The 16660-nt window shown below is 52.1% G+C and overlaps 1 protein-coding gene across 1 annotated transcript in view; it reads right to left on the bottom strand.

The window, feature by feature from the left end:
- Positions 1–15944, bottom strand: part of TENM4 (teneurin transmembrane protein 4) — a 439221-nt gene extending 423277 nt beyond the window's left edge. The window contains exons 1-2 of the mRNA XM_068978818.1: positions 15722–15944; positions 11053–11322 (exon numbers count right to left, since the gene is read on the bottom strand). Of these exons, the coding sequence (XP_068834919.1) occupies positions 11053–11322; positions 15722–15944 (493 nt within the window). The remainder of the gene's footprint in view (positions 1–11052; positions 11323–15721) is intronic.
- Between the last annotated feature and the right edge of the window lie 716 nt (positions 15945–16660).

A 16660-nucleotide genomic window follows, 5' to 3' on the forward strand; every position in this document is an offset into this window, starting at 1 on the left:
ACAGACACTTGAAGAGCTTGCTAGATCTAGCGGGGGGGTGGGGGGGGGGGAAATAACACGACATTTTCTCCAACTAAAATGCATCTTTTAGCACTAGCTCTAGGGCTGAGGTAATAAATGACCGCAAGCGGTGGATGCAGGTAGGAAGGGTAAATCCTTTAGGCTTAAGCAGCTTCTCTCCTTTTCCTCCCATGTGGGGCCACAGGGAGGGAGATGCTCAAGGAGCCTTGCTTGGCCCAGGCTGACTTCTAACTTGGGACTTCCCCGGTGGCTCATTTGGTGGAGAATCTGCCTGCAATGCTTAGCCATTTGGTTCCCGTTTGCAGAGGCTCCTTGGCCTTTTCACAGCCCACTTCACATGCATGAGGCCTGCTCTTTCCCTCCTCGGCCATTCTTCCAGCAGCTGGACCGGCACACAATTGCCCTTTGTTGACAACACACTTTGAATCTGGTTTGTTCCATACGATTATTTCCTTCTTGGAAGCACATTCTGGAGAGCGATTTGTTTGCAGTAAAGAGCCTACAAAGCGAAGAACCACACACTCATCTAGGAAGCCAGGGTGCTAAACGGTGGTGGAAGGAAAAGCCCTCTTTGGTGTTTTGCATATTCCTCTGAAGGGAAGTTTCTTCCAGAACAGAAAGCCTGGGCTGAGATCCTTCCCACGGAGCTGACTGGGAGATACTGGTCTGAGGAAAATCAGGGCTGCTAGAGTCTTTTCACACTTGACCTCGGCAACTGGGGAGTTATCTTTGGCAGAAAGACAGGCTGACCAGCTGCCATATGTTTGGGCACTCCTCATTTTATTGCCCTTCCCAGACATATTTATTTTTTTGTGTGTGGCAGGGTTGTGGCAGTCCTGCACTGTCAGATGATAGCATTTGTTAGCTACAAAGTTTCTTTTTAATTTGAAGTATGTATATATATATATATTTCAACATAATGCTATTACACACCTAATAGGCTACAGTGTAGCATAAACATAACTTTTAGATGCACTGGAAAGCCAAAAAAAAAAAAAAAAGGGTGAGTTGCATTATCCCAGTATTATCTTACTGCAGTGGTCTGGAACCAAACCCACAGTATCTCTGAGGTGTGCCTGTGGTTGTGAACAGCAGCACGTGGGTATAGGGTCTGAGAGACCTGGGGTTGAATCTCATCTCTGCCACTTTCCAGCTGTATGATCTCAGAGAGCTTTTACACAGTGATGAGATACATCTACCTCAAAGGCTGTTGCAAATTTTAAACAAAATGTGAAAACGCTCTGTAAATCACAAAATACTGTAGGAATGATAATAACAACACTGTATGCTTATATATCACTACCGATGCACCAGGCACTATTCTAGGGGCTTAACCTCTCTAAGCTTATTTTAATGTATATCCACACAATAAAGTAGTCAGTAGAAGTCACCTTTGATGAAGAGATTCAGCAGGTTATGTGAACCCAGATTATGACCCTTCTAGGAGAAGGCAGTGGCACCCCACTCCAGTACTCTTGCTTGGAAAATCCCATGGACGGAGGAGCCTGGTAGGCTGCAGTCCATGGGGTCGCTGAGAGTTGGACACGACTGAGCGACTTCACTTTCACTTTTCACTTTCATGCACTGGAGAAGGAAATGGCAACCCACTCCAGTGTTCTTGCCTGGAGAATCCCAGGGACGGGGGAGCCTGATGGGCTGCCATCTATGGGGTAGCACAGAGTTGGACACGACTGAAGCGACTTAGCAGCAGCAGGCTCCTATATCCTTCTAAGTCAGCTCATCCTGTTTGGGGTGCTTTTCCTGTTGATCCTAGCTACCCAAGGGCTTATCAGTCACCACCACAGCCATTCACATAAGAGGAAGCTGGGGGAGGAGGGGGCGAGACGGCCAACTCCATCTGATCCCAGAGCTCAGCTTCTTTCAACTGAATCATGGGGCCCTGCCCCAATACACGCTTATTCTCCATAGGAGAGCCCTAGAAGTACTATGCCAATAGTTTTTAGGTAAGACTATGACATCATCTGATGTGAAGAGCCAACTCATTAGAAAAGACTCTAATGCTGGGAAAGATTGAGGGGAGAAGAAGGGAAGGACAGAGGATATGATGGTTGAATGGCATCATCGACTCAATGGACATGCGTTTGAGCAAGCTCCAGGAAATGGTGAAGGAAAGGAAGTCTGGTATCCTGCAGTCCATTGGGTTGAAAAGAGTTGGACACGGTTGAGCAACTAAACAACAATGACATCATGAGGGTTTCCCAGGTGACTTAGTGGTAAAGAATCTGCCTGCAATGCAGGAGACCTGGGTTTGATCCCTGGGTCAGAAAGATCCCCTGCAGGAGGGCATGTCAACCCACTCCAGTATTCTTGCCTGGAGAATGCCATGGACAGAAGAGCCTGGTGGGCTACAGTCTATGGGTCGCAAAGAGTCAGACACGACTGAAGTGACTTACATGCATACACACATGACATCATGAATCACGGAATCTTCAAGCTGAGGGGTTTGAAGGAAAGGAATTAACATTCATCAGGTCCTGGTGTGTGCCAAGTATCATCTTTTAAACTTATGATTATTATTATTTTTTTACTGAATTACAGAGTAAGAAATACATTATACATGACGACCTAGTACAGGTGCTGTGTGTAAAGTATAACTAAAATAAAAATTCACAAAATAATACTGACTTCACTATGTTTGATGTACTCTGTTCCACTCCTCTCCCATCCATTTATGATTATGATTTTAAATGACGGTGCTGAGATGCACCACTGATTTCAGGGTCAGGCTTGGTCCACAGGGGGGAAATGGAAGCCCTTCACCTTTCATGTGCACACATCTTTTGTGCACATTACAACGTTGGGAAGTATTCATGCTCACGTTACAGGTGAAGCAACTGAGGCTCAGTAAGATTCAATCACTTGCACAACATCATCCAGTTCCTGAGTGGCTGAACTGGGATCCTGAGACCGACTCCAAAGCCCATTCTCCTTCCCAGTTATCTTACTGCCTGAGAGTCCAAAGACTCCCTTGGGCTGGTGAAGAAACTGACGCCCAGAGAGGAGAAGTAAGTTGCTCAAGGTCACCCTGGGCCCGGTGACAAGCGTCTAAAACTGAAACTAGATTCATCCCTGGATTCCACACAACCCAGAGTGAATTAGGCTCCTGTGGGCAGAGAGCTCTTTTCCCAGCGTTGGTTACTCCCTTTCCTCCCTGAAATCATCCGGGGTTATATGAAGCTGAAACAGACCAAGAGCCACTCTCCTTGGACAAAGCTGAGCTGACAATAGGAAATAGTGCTTTGCAAATAAATGTCTTTTGGTAGGAACTTTGTCACTGTGCACATCTTTGCTTCCACAGGAATTGAAAGTCACGTTGGCTCAAATCAAAAGCAAAACTCTGGCTTACTGTACCTCTCTGCACACACAGTGAGCCTTAACCTAGTTTCAAGAATACAATCTATCTTAATTTACAGTAGCTTTGTCTCTTTTCCCCGCCTGCCAGTTCAGAAGCAGGGTGCACGTGTATTAGCACATACTGCCCACCAGGGAGCGCTGCAGTGTACACCGAGGGGAATGAATTTGGGGTGTATTTCAAGTACCCTCCCCAGGAACTCACAAGAACAGCCACATTAGTGTCTGTCGGATACCAGCTCCGAGATCACAGAAAATCCATCAGCGGTGGTGCTGTGGCGAGGAGGCCCCAGGCTGACTTGACCAAGGCAGTTTGAGGCAGCTGAGCAGAAGGAAGGGCTGGAATCAGGGACACACTGAAGCCAAGATGATACAAAAAAAGATGGGGCAAAGAGCCTCCCGTGGGCGGCACGGCGCGGCTGGGAGCAGGCTCGGTCAGGATGCAGGGAGTACAGGGTGAGGCGGGGACAAGGGGTGAGCTCGGTGACCGAGGCTGCGAGGAAGTGGGGAGCGGCGTGGGGCCGGCCAGTGCTCAGGGACCCTGCAGCCAGGATGAAGGAGCTGTGAGGCCAGGAGGACCAGGTGTGAGCCCTCCACACACCGAGAGTACCGGGACCCCATTTCCGCCACCAGACTTAAGAAAATGGCGGTCTTCCTCTCTGCTTACGAGGCTCTGCAGCGGACCAGGACAGGGCAGCGGGGGCCCCTGACCAGGCTCACAACCCCTCCCCACAGCCTCCATGCCCCGACCCAAGCTCCCATCCTCTCTCCTGGACTCCTGCAGTAGCCTCCTGCTCCGACGCTCCACACTTTTTCCAGAATGACCCTGCCACTCCGCTCGGAGGCTCCTGTGACTCCCCACGCAGCGACCTGCACGCGTCCCGCCTCACCTCCCCTGTCTGACCTCCTCTGCGCCCTGGCCGCACTGGCCTCCTTGCCTCCGGACCCTGGTACCTGCCCTGTCCTCCGCCCGGATGCTTTCCTCCAAACAGCCTCATTGCCAGCTTCCTCCCCTGCCCCGCAGCATCCATTCCCTCGCCCCGACCCCCGACCCCCCCCCCCCCCCCCCAGTATGATGATCTCTAGGCCCTGATCAGCTCTAACAGGTTAGGGATTCAATTTAATTTTTGGCAGTTACTAACACTGACAAAGAAGGAAGTTTATGTTCTGGATACAGCTAGATTCATCTCCCAGATTATGTATATTATTATTAACAGCATTGAGCTAATGGAAACATGGGCTTCCCTGGTGGCTCAGATGGTAAAGAATCCACCTCAATGTGGGAGGCCTGGGTATTCTGTTTCTATAAAACAGAACAAGTAGAAGAGGGTGGTGGTCAGGAAAGACAATGGGCAGTGGTGTGAGACAGGTGTGGACTCAAACCCTGGTTTTGCCGTTTACTAGCTGTGCCACCAGAGAAGGCGATGGCACCCTACTCCAGTACTCTTGCCTGGAAAATCCCATGGACGGAGGAGCCTGGAAGGCTGCAGTCCATGGGGTCGCGAAGAGTCAGACACGACTGAGCGACTTCACTTTCACTCTTCAGTTTCATGCATTGGAGAAGGAAAGGGCAACCCACTCCAGTGTTTTTGCCTGGAGAATCCCAGGGACGGGGGAGCCTGGTGGGCTGCCATCTATGGGGTCGCACAGAGTCAGACACAACTGAAGTAACTTACTTAGCCTCAGCAGCAGCAGCTGTGCAACCTTCAGCAGGTCACCTAACCTCTCTGAGTCTTAGCTTTCTTGGCTAGGAAATGGGGAAAAAAAGTTAAGAATCAATGGACTAGGTGTCTCCGTGTCCCTTCTAGCTCCCAGATTCCCAGATGCTTTGATTCTTGCAGGCCCTTCTCAATCCTGTTTGGAACTTGGGGGCTTGCAGTCCTTGTTATGTGGGTAACTGTCCAGTAAGTGACCCTCGTTCCTGGGCACCTCTATTTTCTAGGGTGGAGTGCAGGCTGCTAGTGGGCAGAAGGGTAGTCAAATATAGGGATGTAATCTCTACCGCAGTGAAGGAACCCAGTTTCCTGTCCTAGAAAAGGAAGCCTTGTGTATCATGGCTGGGTAGCTGCAGTACTCTAGGGAATTAGTGATAGCTATTCTTACAAGATTTTAAAAACGAAGGATACAGCATGCTTGGGGCTGGTGCATGGGGATGACCCACAGAGATGTTATGGGGAGGGAGGTGGGAGGGGGTTTCATGTTTGGGAACACATGTAAGAATTAAAGATTTAAAAAAATAAAAATAAAAATAAAAATTTAAAAAAAAAAAAAGAAAAGACAGTTTACACTAGGAGAAATGAAAATAGCAAACAAACATGTGGGGAAAAAATTGACCTCACTATTAATTATAAAATACAAATTGAAACAACTATTACAATGCCATGCTATACTTATTTGCAAAATAAAAGAAAAATGAAAAAAAATAAAAATAAAAATAAAAACGAAGTCTCATGAGCACTGGGCCAGGGAGGGCAGAGGATAAATGGAGTTAAACTGGTAATGAGCTTTCTCATCGAGCTTGAAGATGCTCACCTAATCTACTGACTCTCAATAAGCAATTTGGCCGCCTAATTGGGTTAACCAGTAATTTCCCTTTCGACACCCAGGCTGCTTGATAATTTGGGGGGTAACTGTGACTCTGTTTCATTGTTTCTTTTCCATGTGTATTTATCACTTTGCCTCTGGGATTAGAGCTGGGAGTAAATTCTTACTGTGTCCCAGGCCCACCACGCCTCTTTATGCCTCCAAGCCCTGCTCGAGCAATTGCCTCCACTGGGAGCATCTCGCTCAGAACCCTCACCTTCAGCGCAATCCTGCTCAGCTGGCCTGCAAGCCCAGGTGCATTGTGTGGGTGGGATGGAGGAAAGAGCCTTTGGACCCGTAGGGCAGAGTGAACGGCTCCTTCCGAAGTCACCCCACAGCTCTTTCAACAATGAACATTAATAGCGAGCAGACATTAAGGACCAGCATAGACCAGCTGCTTTGCCAAAGCTGTGGTGCAGGCTCACAGCAACACTTCAAGGAAGAAAGACGGCATGCTGTTTTTGTACTTTTTATTACTGTGGTAAAACACAGGTAACTCTTTCAACCACTTTTAAGCATACGGTAACGGCGGCATTGAGTGCACTCACTTTGCTGTGTAACCAGAACTATCCCACCATCCCAAACTGAAACTCGGTACCTGCTAAACCCTAACTCCCCGTTTCCCTTCTTCTGGCCCCACGTGGCCACTGGCACACAGTTTTAGAAATGCGGGAACTGTTGGGTAGGGAGGCGAGGTGACGTGCTCAAGGTTTCAGACCTGGGACCAAGGCTCCTCACTAGATGCCAGGACTGCATCTTTTCCACCCTGCCCGCGACAGACAGAGCGGAAAAGCTGTCACAGCTCTATCTCCCCTCTTGGCTATTTACCAAGATTCTCGATTCTAGAACGATGCCTGGTCCACGGAAGGAGCTCAGCCCAGCTGCAGAACATATCACAGGATGAAACTGCTAAAGAGGCACTGCATCCACCCGACCCTGTGGTTGGAGCGCAAATGCAACCTCTGCTTTCTAAAAAAACATTTATGGAATGCCAACTGTGTGCCCTGGCATGATGCCAGCTCCTCGTTGCGGTGGCCCAGCTCAGCAGGGGGGAGGCCTGAGGGCTGGTTCCACCTGACAGCCCTGAGGGGAGAGATTTGTGTTTACATTACCCAGTCAATTCTGTATTTATTTTGGATATTAAGCAGTGACATAAAAGCTGCTGACATTAACCTTCAGGGGCAGAAATTGGCTTTAATGGACCCCATAAAAGTTATTATTGATGGCAGCTGCCTGCAGCTTCACCATGGCCTCAGCAAAAGCCTCCACCACTATCAATACTGTTGACAATTACTATTGACTAATGCAAGGCTGGGTGTGGAGGCAGTCAATGTTCCCGTGGCTGGACGTTGCTAGGGGTCATGCTTTGATGTCCTCAGTTGCTGATTCAAGTAGAGGTGGGCAGAAGGTTCAGCTATAGCGGCAGAGAGACCTGAGTTCAAACCCAGGCTTGGCCCACCTGCTGAATTACTGGCTGAACAATCTCCAGCCAAGTCAGTAGACCTTCTGGGAACTTCAGTTTTCCCATCTGGGAAATGGGAATGCCATGCTGTTTCATGAGGGTTGAAGGCAATGGCCCACGTGCAGTGTCTCGGCACATGGTAGGCCCTCAGTTTGGCCTCCTTCTGCCCCTGAAAACTGGCCACACTGAGATGCGTCGGCCAACACGTCCAGTGGAGTCAAGCTCTGTTCTGATGCTAAGATCAGACTTCTCATCACAGATAAAGGAGAAAACTGGGACCAGGAGGATGAGAGAGAGAGAAGGAGAGGAGAGCACTGGGGAAAGAAGTGAGAGCAGGAGGGCCAGGAACAAGAGGAGCGCAGCCTCGAAAGAACAGAGACTCGTGCAAAGAGCCTTGGGGCTCCAGCTCCGCTAGACACACGCCTGCAGTTCTCCGTTCCCCTCTGAACCCCAGTCCTTGGCTGTAATTGAGGTTGACGAGAACGTCATCAACCTCTTCGGGGGATAAAGGGGAGTCACTCCTATGGCTCATTCACATTCAGCATGAGCCACTGTCATTATTTAAACTCCAGTACAACAGAGCCTGCCGATGCTAGAGACGCACAAGATGTGGGTTCGATCCCTGGGTCAGGAAGATCCCCTGGAGGAGAAAACGGAACCCACTCCAGTATCTTTGCCTGGTTAATCCCACGGACAGAGGAGCCTGGTGAGCTATAGTCCATGGGGATCTCAAAGAGTCAGACATCACTGATGGACTGAGCATGCACTCACGTCAATTAGGTCAACCTGGCCGACAGTGTCATTCAGATCTTCAGATAACAAAGACACTAATGTAATTTTCCAACCTGGAGCAAGAGGACAGGGGCAGGGGCACTTGAGGGATGTGTGGGTTTGGAAGTCCAGGCCTGGAAGGGAGGAGGTGTTGGATCTGCCTGCCCACCTTCCCTGCGCACAGCGTTAGAGTGCTGCAGCCCAGCATGGGGATGGATGCTCGGGAGGCGAGTGTGGTATGGCCAGGGAAGCAAGAAGCCATCCCCCTGTCCCCACTATCAAAGGCCGAGGCTCTCCAGGCTCGTTGATTATGTCATTATCACCCAACAGAGGCTTAATTCAGCTGCAATTCAGCTCTCAGGGAATACACAATAATGTGGGTGGTGTGCAATTCATTCTGTCATGACTTTATGGAAAAATGATCATTTGTCACCATGGCGAGAACCTTCCGATGAACAAGCAGCCCGAGTACTTTGCTGCAGAGGAAATTCACTATGACTAGGGCTACAAGGGTAAAGATTTCAAGAGTCACACAGGCCCGAATTCAAGTCGTGCTAGCCAGGTGACCTACACAGGTTTCTTAAACCTTTCTGGGCTATGTGCTTCTTATTCTGTGCAGTGGGGATGATAAAACCTACCCTGGGCAGAGAGGCTGTCCTGGTCTCTGCCACCCTCCCTAAGTCTTAGCTGCCAGACCCTAGCAAGACCCTCCTCCATGTGGACTTTGTCCACAGGCTGCCCACTCCTCCAACAAGCTGTAGCATGAGTAAATGAGACCAGACAGCTAAGCACTTGGCATTGTGCTCAGGGGTCTAATAATCAGCAGCAGGTATTAACTATTATGTTTATAATTTTCCTCCTATACACCTTCACCTCCAATGTGAGGACTTCAATCACAGAATCCTACATCTAAAAGGGTCTGCAAGCGATTTGGCTCATTTATTCCCCCCAAGTGTTCATTGGAACACTGCTTTTATTGGATCTTTTGAGAATAAAGGGTTCTTTATTCTAAGGTCAATTTGGGGGATGCTGCTTGCTAATATATCCATCAGCATGATTAATAACATGTTAAAGGTTCTGAGAAGTCCTGCAGTAAGGAAACTGGTTCAAATTCCTTGAACTTAATGTTTCCTACACTATTTGACCACAGAGCACTCCCTTTTACCCACCCCCACCTTCAAACTAAGAAATATTAACATTCTCAGAACACCAGGAATGCTGATTTCATTAAAACTGCTTATTTTACAGGTGAGGAAACTGAGGTCCTCATCTATAGTGAGAAAGGATCTAACTTATCCAATGCTACACTCCAGGTCAGTGATGGACCTGAAGCTGCCTGCCTCCTGGTTCGGACACCACTTTCTCTGTACCGGCCTCACACATCAAATTCAGTGCGTAGTCAGGAAGAGAGAGGAGGGTTTCTGGCTGGGCTTGGGCCTTGGTGGGAAAGAGGATAAGGGTGTGGATGGCTCCCCAGCGCAGAGAGGGCTGGTGGAGTGTCAAGGGAGGGTGAAACTACCAAGTTGGGGCCCATCACCTGCTGCTGCCCCCATCTGTTAAACCCAGTGCACAGGGTCCCGAGGAAACAGCCCGAGTTCTCCAGCAGCAGGGGTAGAACAAGGATTTGCAACCCTCCTGCTCTTGACTCTTTTTGGAGATCACATCTCTCCACTGGACAGTATCCTTACCTAGACTCCTGCATGATCCCACACCTGGGACTGTGTTGTGCATATAACTCACTGGAGCATCCTTGTTAGAGACGAACCCACCTAAGCCTTCACCGCTGACCCGGTGTCCACCCTCTCCCCACCCTGGCTCCCCAATTCCCCCCAAATCCTGGGCAGGAATCACACAGGATGCTGCGTTTAGAGCTGGAAACCAGTAGGGGGCGCTGGTTTGCAGCTTGGCTCTTCCTGTTCTCACTCAGCTTGCCCTCCCCACGTCACCCCTCCCACGTTTGGTGTGGCAGGGGCCAGCAGAACCCCTCCCTGGACTTCTGAGGAAAAAAAAAAAAGTCCAGCAGGAGCCTCCTCCTCCGTGGGGACCTCTTTTGCCCAGAGACCCAAGAGCACGAGGCATCGCGGAAAGAGAGCTCGCTTAGGTGGCCCGCTCCAGGCCTGCGTTCAACTCGGAATCCCTCCGAGATCTGCCAAACAAGGCTCCAGAGAGAGGCAGAACAGCCTGAAACCTGGCTCCCTTTCCTTCCCCCGCACCAAGGAGGCGCGCGAACAAGCTGTCATCTCTTTCTCCCTCAGCATCTCTCTGGCCTTGGAACAGGGCTGCGGAGATGAGAGTGGACTAGAGTCCAGAGCCAGCACTTCCTAAGATCTGCAGATGAGATCATGGGAAAGCTGGGGGAGAGATGGGAGTTTTAAGCTACTCCAACACGACAGCTCTTGTGCAAAAGCCACCCTCCCATCAGCAGAAGACCCTGGGGTGCGGCAGCGCCCACGGCGAGTGCCCAGGGTGGCTGCAGGCTTGTGAGCAGAGTTCTGGGCGGGGGGCACGGCTGAGGCCACAGAAGGCGGGCAGTAGGGGGTGGGTTACGCTGCCCTCTGGCCCCTCCGCTCCACGCACAGGCAGCCTGTAAGCCATAATCCTGTCCCTTAGGCACCCCCTCATCTGGAAGAAAAGAGCTGCGACCCGTCTCTGGCCTGTCATCTGTGGGTGGGGGTATTTCATGTGACTCTGCGAGAGGTTCTGCCTTCTGACCACTGAGAGCAAGGCAATTTTCCACCGCCTTCACCAGTGCCCCCAGGTAATGGGGCGGAAAATCAGCACTGTGATTAAACCCCGGGGCCTGGAAGCCCCGGCTCACGGCGCGGGCTGGCCAGGCCACTCACCAGGCTCCGTGTTCTCGTGCTCCGTGTCGGTGAGCGTGAGGTTGGAGTTGGCCCGGCTGGACAGGCAGGAGCTGCGTCCCGACCGCGTGCTGCGGCCCCACAGCCGCACCGGGTGCTCGGGGGACAGCGCGGTGTCCGCCTCCAGCTCGGCGTCAGAGCCGGCGCCCAGGGAGTAGCCACAGTGGGGCAGGCCGATGTCCGTGCGGTACAGCGTCCCGTGCGGGGGTGTCACCTCCCCCAGCCCCAGCTCGTGCAGGGTGAAGTTGGTGCCTAGGAGGGAAGGCAAGGGAGCTGGGTTAGGGTAATGGCAGGGGTCACCCCCCAGAGGCCTGATCCCTGCTCCAGGACTCACTCTTGTCCTCTGACTCACAGGGTCGATGCACAGGCCTTTCCTCCACGTCCTCCCCACCAGCCCAAACCCTCCACACCTTAATGGAAGGCCCAGCTCAAACAGCCCTTGAAGTCTCCTTGAAGTCTCCCCTCATCCTACACTCTGTGCAGAAGTCAATGCTTCTTTTTCTGGGCCCCCTCTGAGAGTCCTCAGGTCTGGGCATTTTGCAGAGCAGAGCTGCTTAAGGGCCTGGACCCTCTGCTGGAGATGGCTTCACTGGGCCGAGGACTGTACCCCATTCATCCCTAAATCCCTGGGCCTAGGGCACAACCTGGGACCCAACCTATGGGGCTCAATACACGTCTGCTCAGCTGATAGAGGGCTTCTGCTCTCCTCGTCCAGGCTGGGGAGGGCCTGCCAGCAAGGAGGGCTCCTGAATAAGGCAGAAGCCTAGCCCATGAGATGCCAATGGCTCCCCAGGACCCGACGCTCCTTTCTGGCCAGGTCAGGAAGGCCTGAAGCCAGAAAGTGAAGATGGTGACAGGCTGAGAAAAGTGGGCTTTGCACAAGGAAGGAGCCTCTGCCCTCTGCTTTGTCAGGCCAGTGGGCTGCAACAGGAGTGAGCAGGCTCTGGGGCAACCCAGGGAGCCAAGCACACAGCCAAGGCTTGGGGCTGCTGGCAGATCTCTTGAGCCCCGGGAAAGCCTGGAGGTGCCCAAGACAGAGGCCAGGAAGACATGGATGAGGGCAGCTCATTCAGGGATCAGTGTCTGCGGGACAAACGGGATACTAGCTTCAACGGGAAACAGCCTCCACATTCTGCAGTGTCCATCAGGCACGGCTTCTTCCTGATTTCTAACATTCTCATGAGTGTTTTGGGAGATGGGGAAGGACAGGTGGATGCAGGCACTGAGAATCATACTTCAGTTAAACCACTGATGTGGGAAATGGACTTGCAATCAGGGAGCACCACTTTTCACCCAACCAAGCCGGCCCTGGGTCTTTCCTGATGTACAGCAATGAGCAAGGCGTGGTTCCTGACTTCACAGAGCTCACAGTCAGTAGGGGAGATACAACCCAGACCATATGAAGGGTTAAAGCCCTAAGTATGGGAGGATGCAGGGAAAGAGTTCTGGGGGCACAGAGGGTGGGAGTTCAGAGGAGAGGTTTGTGGATCAGAGTAAATGTGAAGAGTGGAGTAAGAAGAGACAAGGGGAGGTTGTATGTGCTTTGAAGGGCACGACACCCAGGAGCAGTCCTGAAGAGGTCAAACTGGCAAAGGAAGGGAGAAGGAACTGCCTTCGAGGCAGGAGGGGAGCCAGCAGAGATGGCCTCCTCTCCCAGTCATGGGCATCACTCTTACCAAGAGTCCCTGTGCCTTCCCCCCACCACTGCCCAGGGTCTTGGTCAGTTCTGTGTCCAGTCTGGCACAGTGTAGCTCAGAGAAAGTTAGTTAAATAATCAGACAGACACACTTTGGTAGCAAGCACTCTGGGGGGGTGGATAAAGGTGGGAGGAGAGAACTTAGCTAACATCGTAGGATTTTTGAGGCTAATCCACCTGCAATGCGGGAGACCTGGTTTCAATCCCTGGGATGGGAAGATGCCCTAGAGAAGGGAAAGGCTACCTATTCCAGCATTCTGGCTTGGAGAATTCCATAAAGTATATAGTCCACGGGGTCACAAAGAGTCGGACACGAGTGAGTGACTTTCACAGGGAGGCAAAGGGAGGAAGAGAACTTTGCAGGCTGCAGTGCCCATGCCTGCCTATGAGTTGAGAATGCTTTCTGTGTGTTATTTATGAAGATGAGAGCGGCTCCTTCTGGTCCCGGCAGGGCTCACTGAGCTCCACCAAGCATAGCAGCACAGAGCTGGAAGAGAGCTCTGGCACCACTGGTCGCGTCCCCTCACTGAGACCCAGAGATGGCAACCAGAAGCAGGCAGCATTTCTGAAGCATCTGCTTTATGCAAGTGTCACGCGCTCCATCTACCGTCGTCCTCGCTCTCCCCACCACTCTATAATTAGGAAGCATCGCTGTGACCACACCATCCAGGTGAAGACACTTAGGATAATAACAATGGCAGAGTCACAACTCAAACCAGGTCTGTCTGATGTCAGAGTCTGAGCTGTTAACCACAAATGGGAAAGAGCTGAAGACCCTTTGCCTTTAAAGCAACAGAGGCAGTCTTGCTAACAGGTCAGCTTTCCACGTGAATGGAAGCCTGGGGGAGAGGCCAGCTAGGCTGTCAGGCTCTACGGGTGTGTGTGTGTGTGTGTGTGTGTGTGTGTGTGTGTGTGTGTGTGTGTGTGTGTGTGTGTGTGTGTGTGTGTGTGTGTGTGTGTGTGTGTGTGTGTGTGTGTGTGTGTGTGTGTGTGTGTGTGTGTGTGTGTGTGTGTGTGTGTGTGTGTGCCTGGGGGAGAGGCCAGCTAGGCTGTCAGGCTCTACGGGTGTGTGTGTGTGTGTGTGTGTGTGTGTGTGTGTGTGTGTGTGTGTGTGTGTGTGTGTGTGTGTGTGTGTGTGTGTGTGTGTGTGTGTGTGTGTGTGTGTGTGTGTGTGTGTGTGTGTGTGTGTGTGTGTGTGTGTGTGTGTGTGTGTGCCTGGGGGAGAGGCCAGCTAGGCTGTCAGGCTCTACGGGTGTGTGTGTGTGTGTGTGTGTGTGTGTGTGTGTGTGTGTGTGTGTGTGTGTGTGTGTGTGTGTGTGTGTGTGTGTGCCTGGGGGAGAGGCCAGCTAGGCTGTCAGGCTCTACGGGTGTGTGTGTGTGTGTGTGTGTGTGTGTGTGTGTGTGTGTGTGTGTGTGTGTGTGTGTGTGTGTGTGTGTGTGTGTGTGTGTGTGTGTGTGTGTGTGTGTGTGTGTGTGTGTGTGTGACCAGCTCCTCTTGTCTCTGTGATCTTGGGCAAATGAATCATTGAGGTTGTTGTAAAGGTTAACTAACAACATCAGAAGGCATATAAATTACATGGCACAGCCCCCTGCCAACCTTGTCCATGGAAGGGGAGTGGGCAGGGCAGAATCAGGGAGGGCCGTGTGAACTGTCAGGGACTTGTAGGGGCCTACCTGGCATTGAAGAGGCTCTGCAGGCAGAAAAACAGGAATCACTGAGGCACCAGGGTAGGCCACTTATATCACAGCTGGGGTGGGAATAATGAGCAGCCCTGCAGGGCTGGATGTGGGTGGTGGGGTGTGGAAAGGCAGGGGATAAAACAGCCCAGAAAGACAAAGACTTGGGGAAAGCCCTCTGGTGTTGAGGAACTCACAGTAGGTAAGACATGGGGAGTCAGGCTCTACTTCGCTCTAGCTGCAGGGCTGAGCATGGCCCAAAGGCGGCAGCACTGAGTGAAGAGGGGCTGCGGTCAATCCCCAAGAGAGATGACAGTGGCTGATGGGATAGAGAAGAGGGATGGATTTGAAAGGTATTCTGGAGTTGGATGGCTAGGCTTTCATGACTGTGGTGTGTAGGGATTGAAGGAGAGGGAGTCAGGCACCAAGATATCCCCCCAGATTACTAAATTCTTAGGTCTCAGATCACCAGCATCTTCCTCTCAAGGTCAGTGAAAGTCCCTCAGTCCTGTCTGACTCTTTGCGACCCCATGGACTATACAGTCCATGGAATTCTCCAGGCCAGAATACTGGAGTGGGTAGCCTTTCCCTTCTCCAGGGGATCTTCCCAACCCAGGGACTGAAGCCAGGTCTGCCGCATTGCAGGCGAATTCTTTACCAACTGAACTTTGAGGGAAGCCCACTGAGCTACTCATAGCCTCAAGGTCAGGACAGTGCTTAATGCAGAGAAGCTGCTAAGATATGTTCGCCAAATGAATACACATGGAACAAACAACAAGACCAATAACTAGGACTTACTCAGCATTTGGTGCTATCACACTTACCTCGTAAACGCGTCCTTTCATGAATCCTCGAGACAAATCAGGGTAGTAAAGAGTGCTCACGGCCTCTCACCGGAGAGGCTTGGAGGAGAGCCGGAAACTGCTCAGAACTCAACCCCAGGCAGGGGCTGACACGGAGCCAGGACCTAAGGGTCTCATTACGCCCACAAGAGGGGTGAGCAGGCAAATGAATGAACCAAGAGCGGACTACAGCCGAGGGCTCTGACCAGAGCCAGGCGGCCAAAATAGAGGAGAGCTGGCGTTGACGGGGAGCGCTCTACCCCACTGGGCTCGCGTGTCAGCTCACCCACAGCCCCAGGGTAAACCACGTGCGCCGCCGTCCCAGGGCACAGCTGTGCGCATGCGCGACCCCAGCCGGGCCACATGGCCCTACCCGCCTCCCCCTGGGCACACCCGTGGGCAGGTGCATCCTAAACCCCTACCCGGCCGCCCTCACCTGCGCGGCAGAACTCCTCGGCCTCCTGTGGTACCAGGTCCTTGACGCGGCTGCCGTAGGTGAGGCGCGCGTCCTGGTCGTAGGCCTTGAGGGTCTCGCTGGAGCTGTAGGACTTCTGCGGGGCCTTTCCCTCTTCGCTGTCGGCCGACGAGCTGGTGTAGCGGCGCTCGGCGTCGCGGCGCCGGGTCAGCGAGCGGTATGGCTTCCTCTCCTTCACGTCCATGGCCTCCGGCCCGCGCTCCTCCACATCCACGAACAGGGTCCTCGCCTCGCTCAGGGCCGAGTGGTCTGGAGCCCGAGAAACCAAAGAAAGGGCATGAGCTGCGGACCCAGGAGGGAGAGGCGAGCCCGGGGTCCATCCTGGACCTCGCTTCACCCTGCAGCGCTGTGGATGAGGGTCCTCAGGCTCTGCAGACTGAGGGCTCCATGGCCACGCAGCTGTAAGCGGCACAGGGGGAACTGGCACCCAAAGTCGGTAATGATGAACCCCTTCTTGTCCTGCTCGGTGACCTCTCCACCTGTGAAGATGCCTGGAGCCTCTCCTTCAGTGACGGGTATCAAGAAAGCTGACATCGAAGGCCAGGGGGCACCAGTTTTTCAATCCCCCTGGATGGGAATCACATGTGTACAGGGGCCCTGGGACAGGGCCTCACGCAGAATAGGGGCTCCTTAAGAATATGTGAAATAACGACTACATTCAGGTACTGCAATAAGCACTTTACCTATATTATTTTATCAAATGTCATATGTCCCCAGATGTTTTTATTTTCTCCAAACTTTTCTGGAAATGAGCCAAGGTGTAAGCACCCAATCCACAGTTATCACCACTAGATAATTAATTACCTGCTTATTGTCTCTCTGCTTGCACTAACATGTAAGCACCATGAGAGCAGGGGCCTTAACACTTTCGCTCACTCCTGACTTACTGCACCTCGGAGA

Source organism: Capricornis sumatraensis, chromosome 8 (assembly GCF_032405125.1).
Source record: "Capricornis sumatraensis isolate serow.1 chromosome 8, serow.2, whole genome shotgun sequence".
Lineage (NCBI taxonomy): Eukaryota > Metazoa > Chordata > Mammalia > Artiodactyla > Bovidae > Capricornis > Capricornis sumatraensis.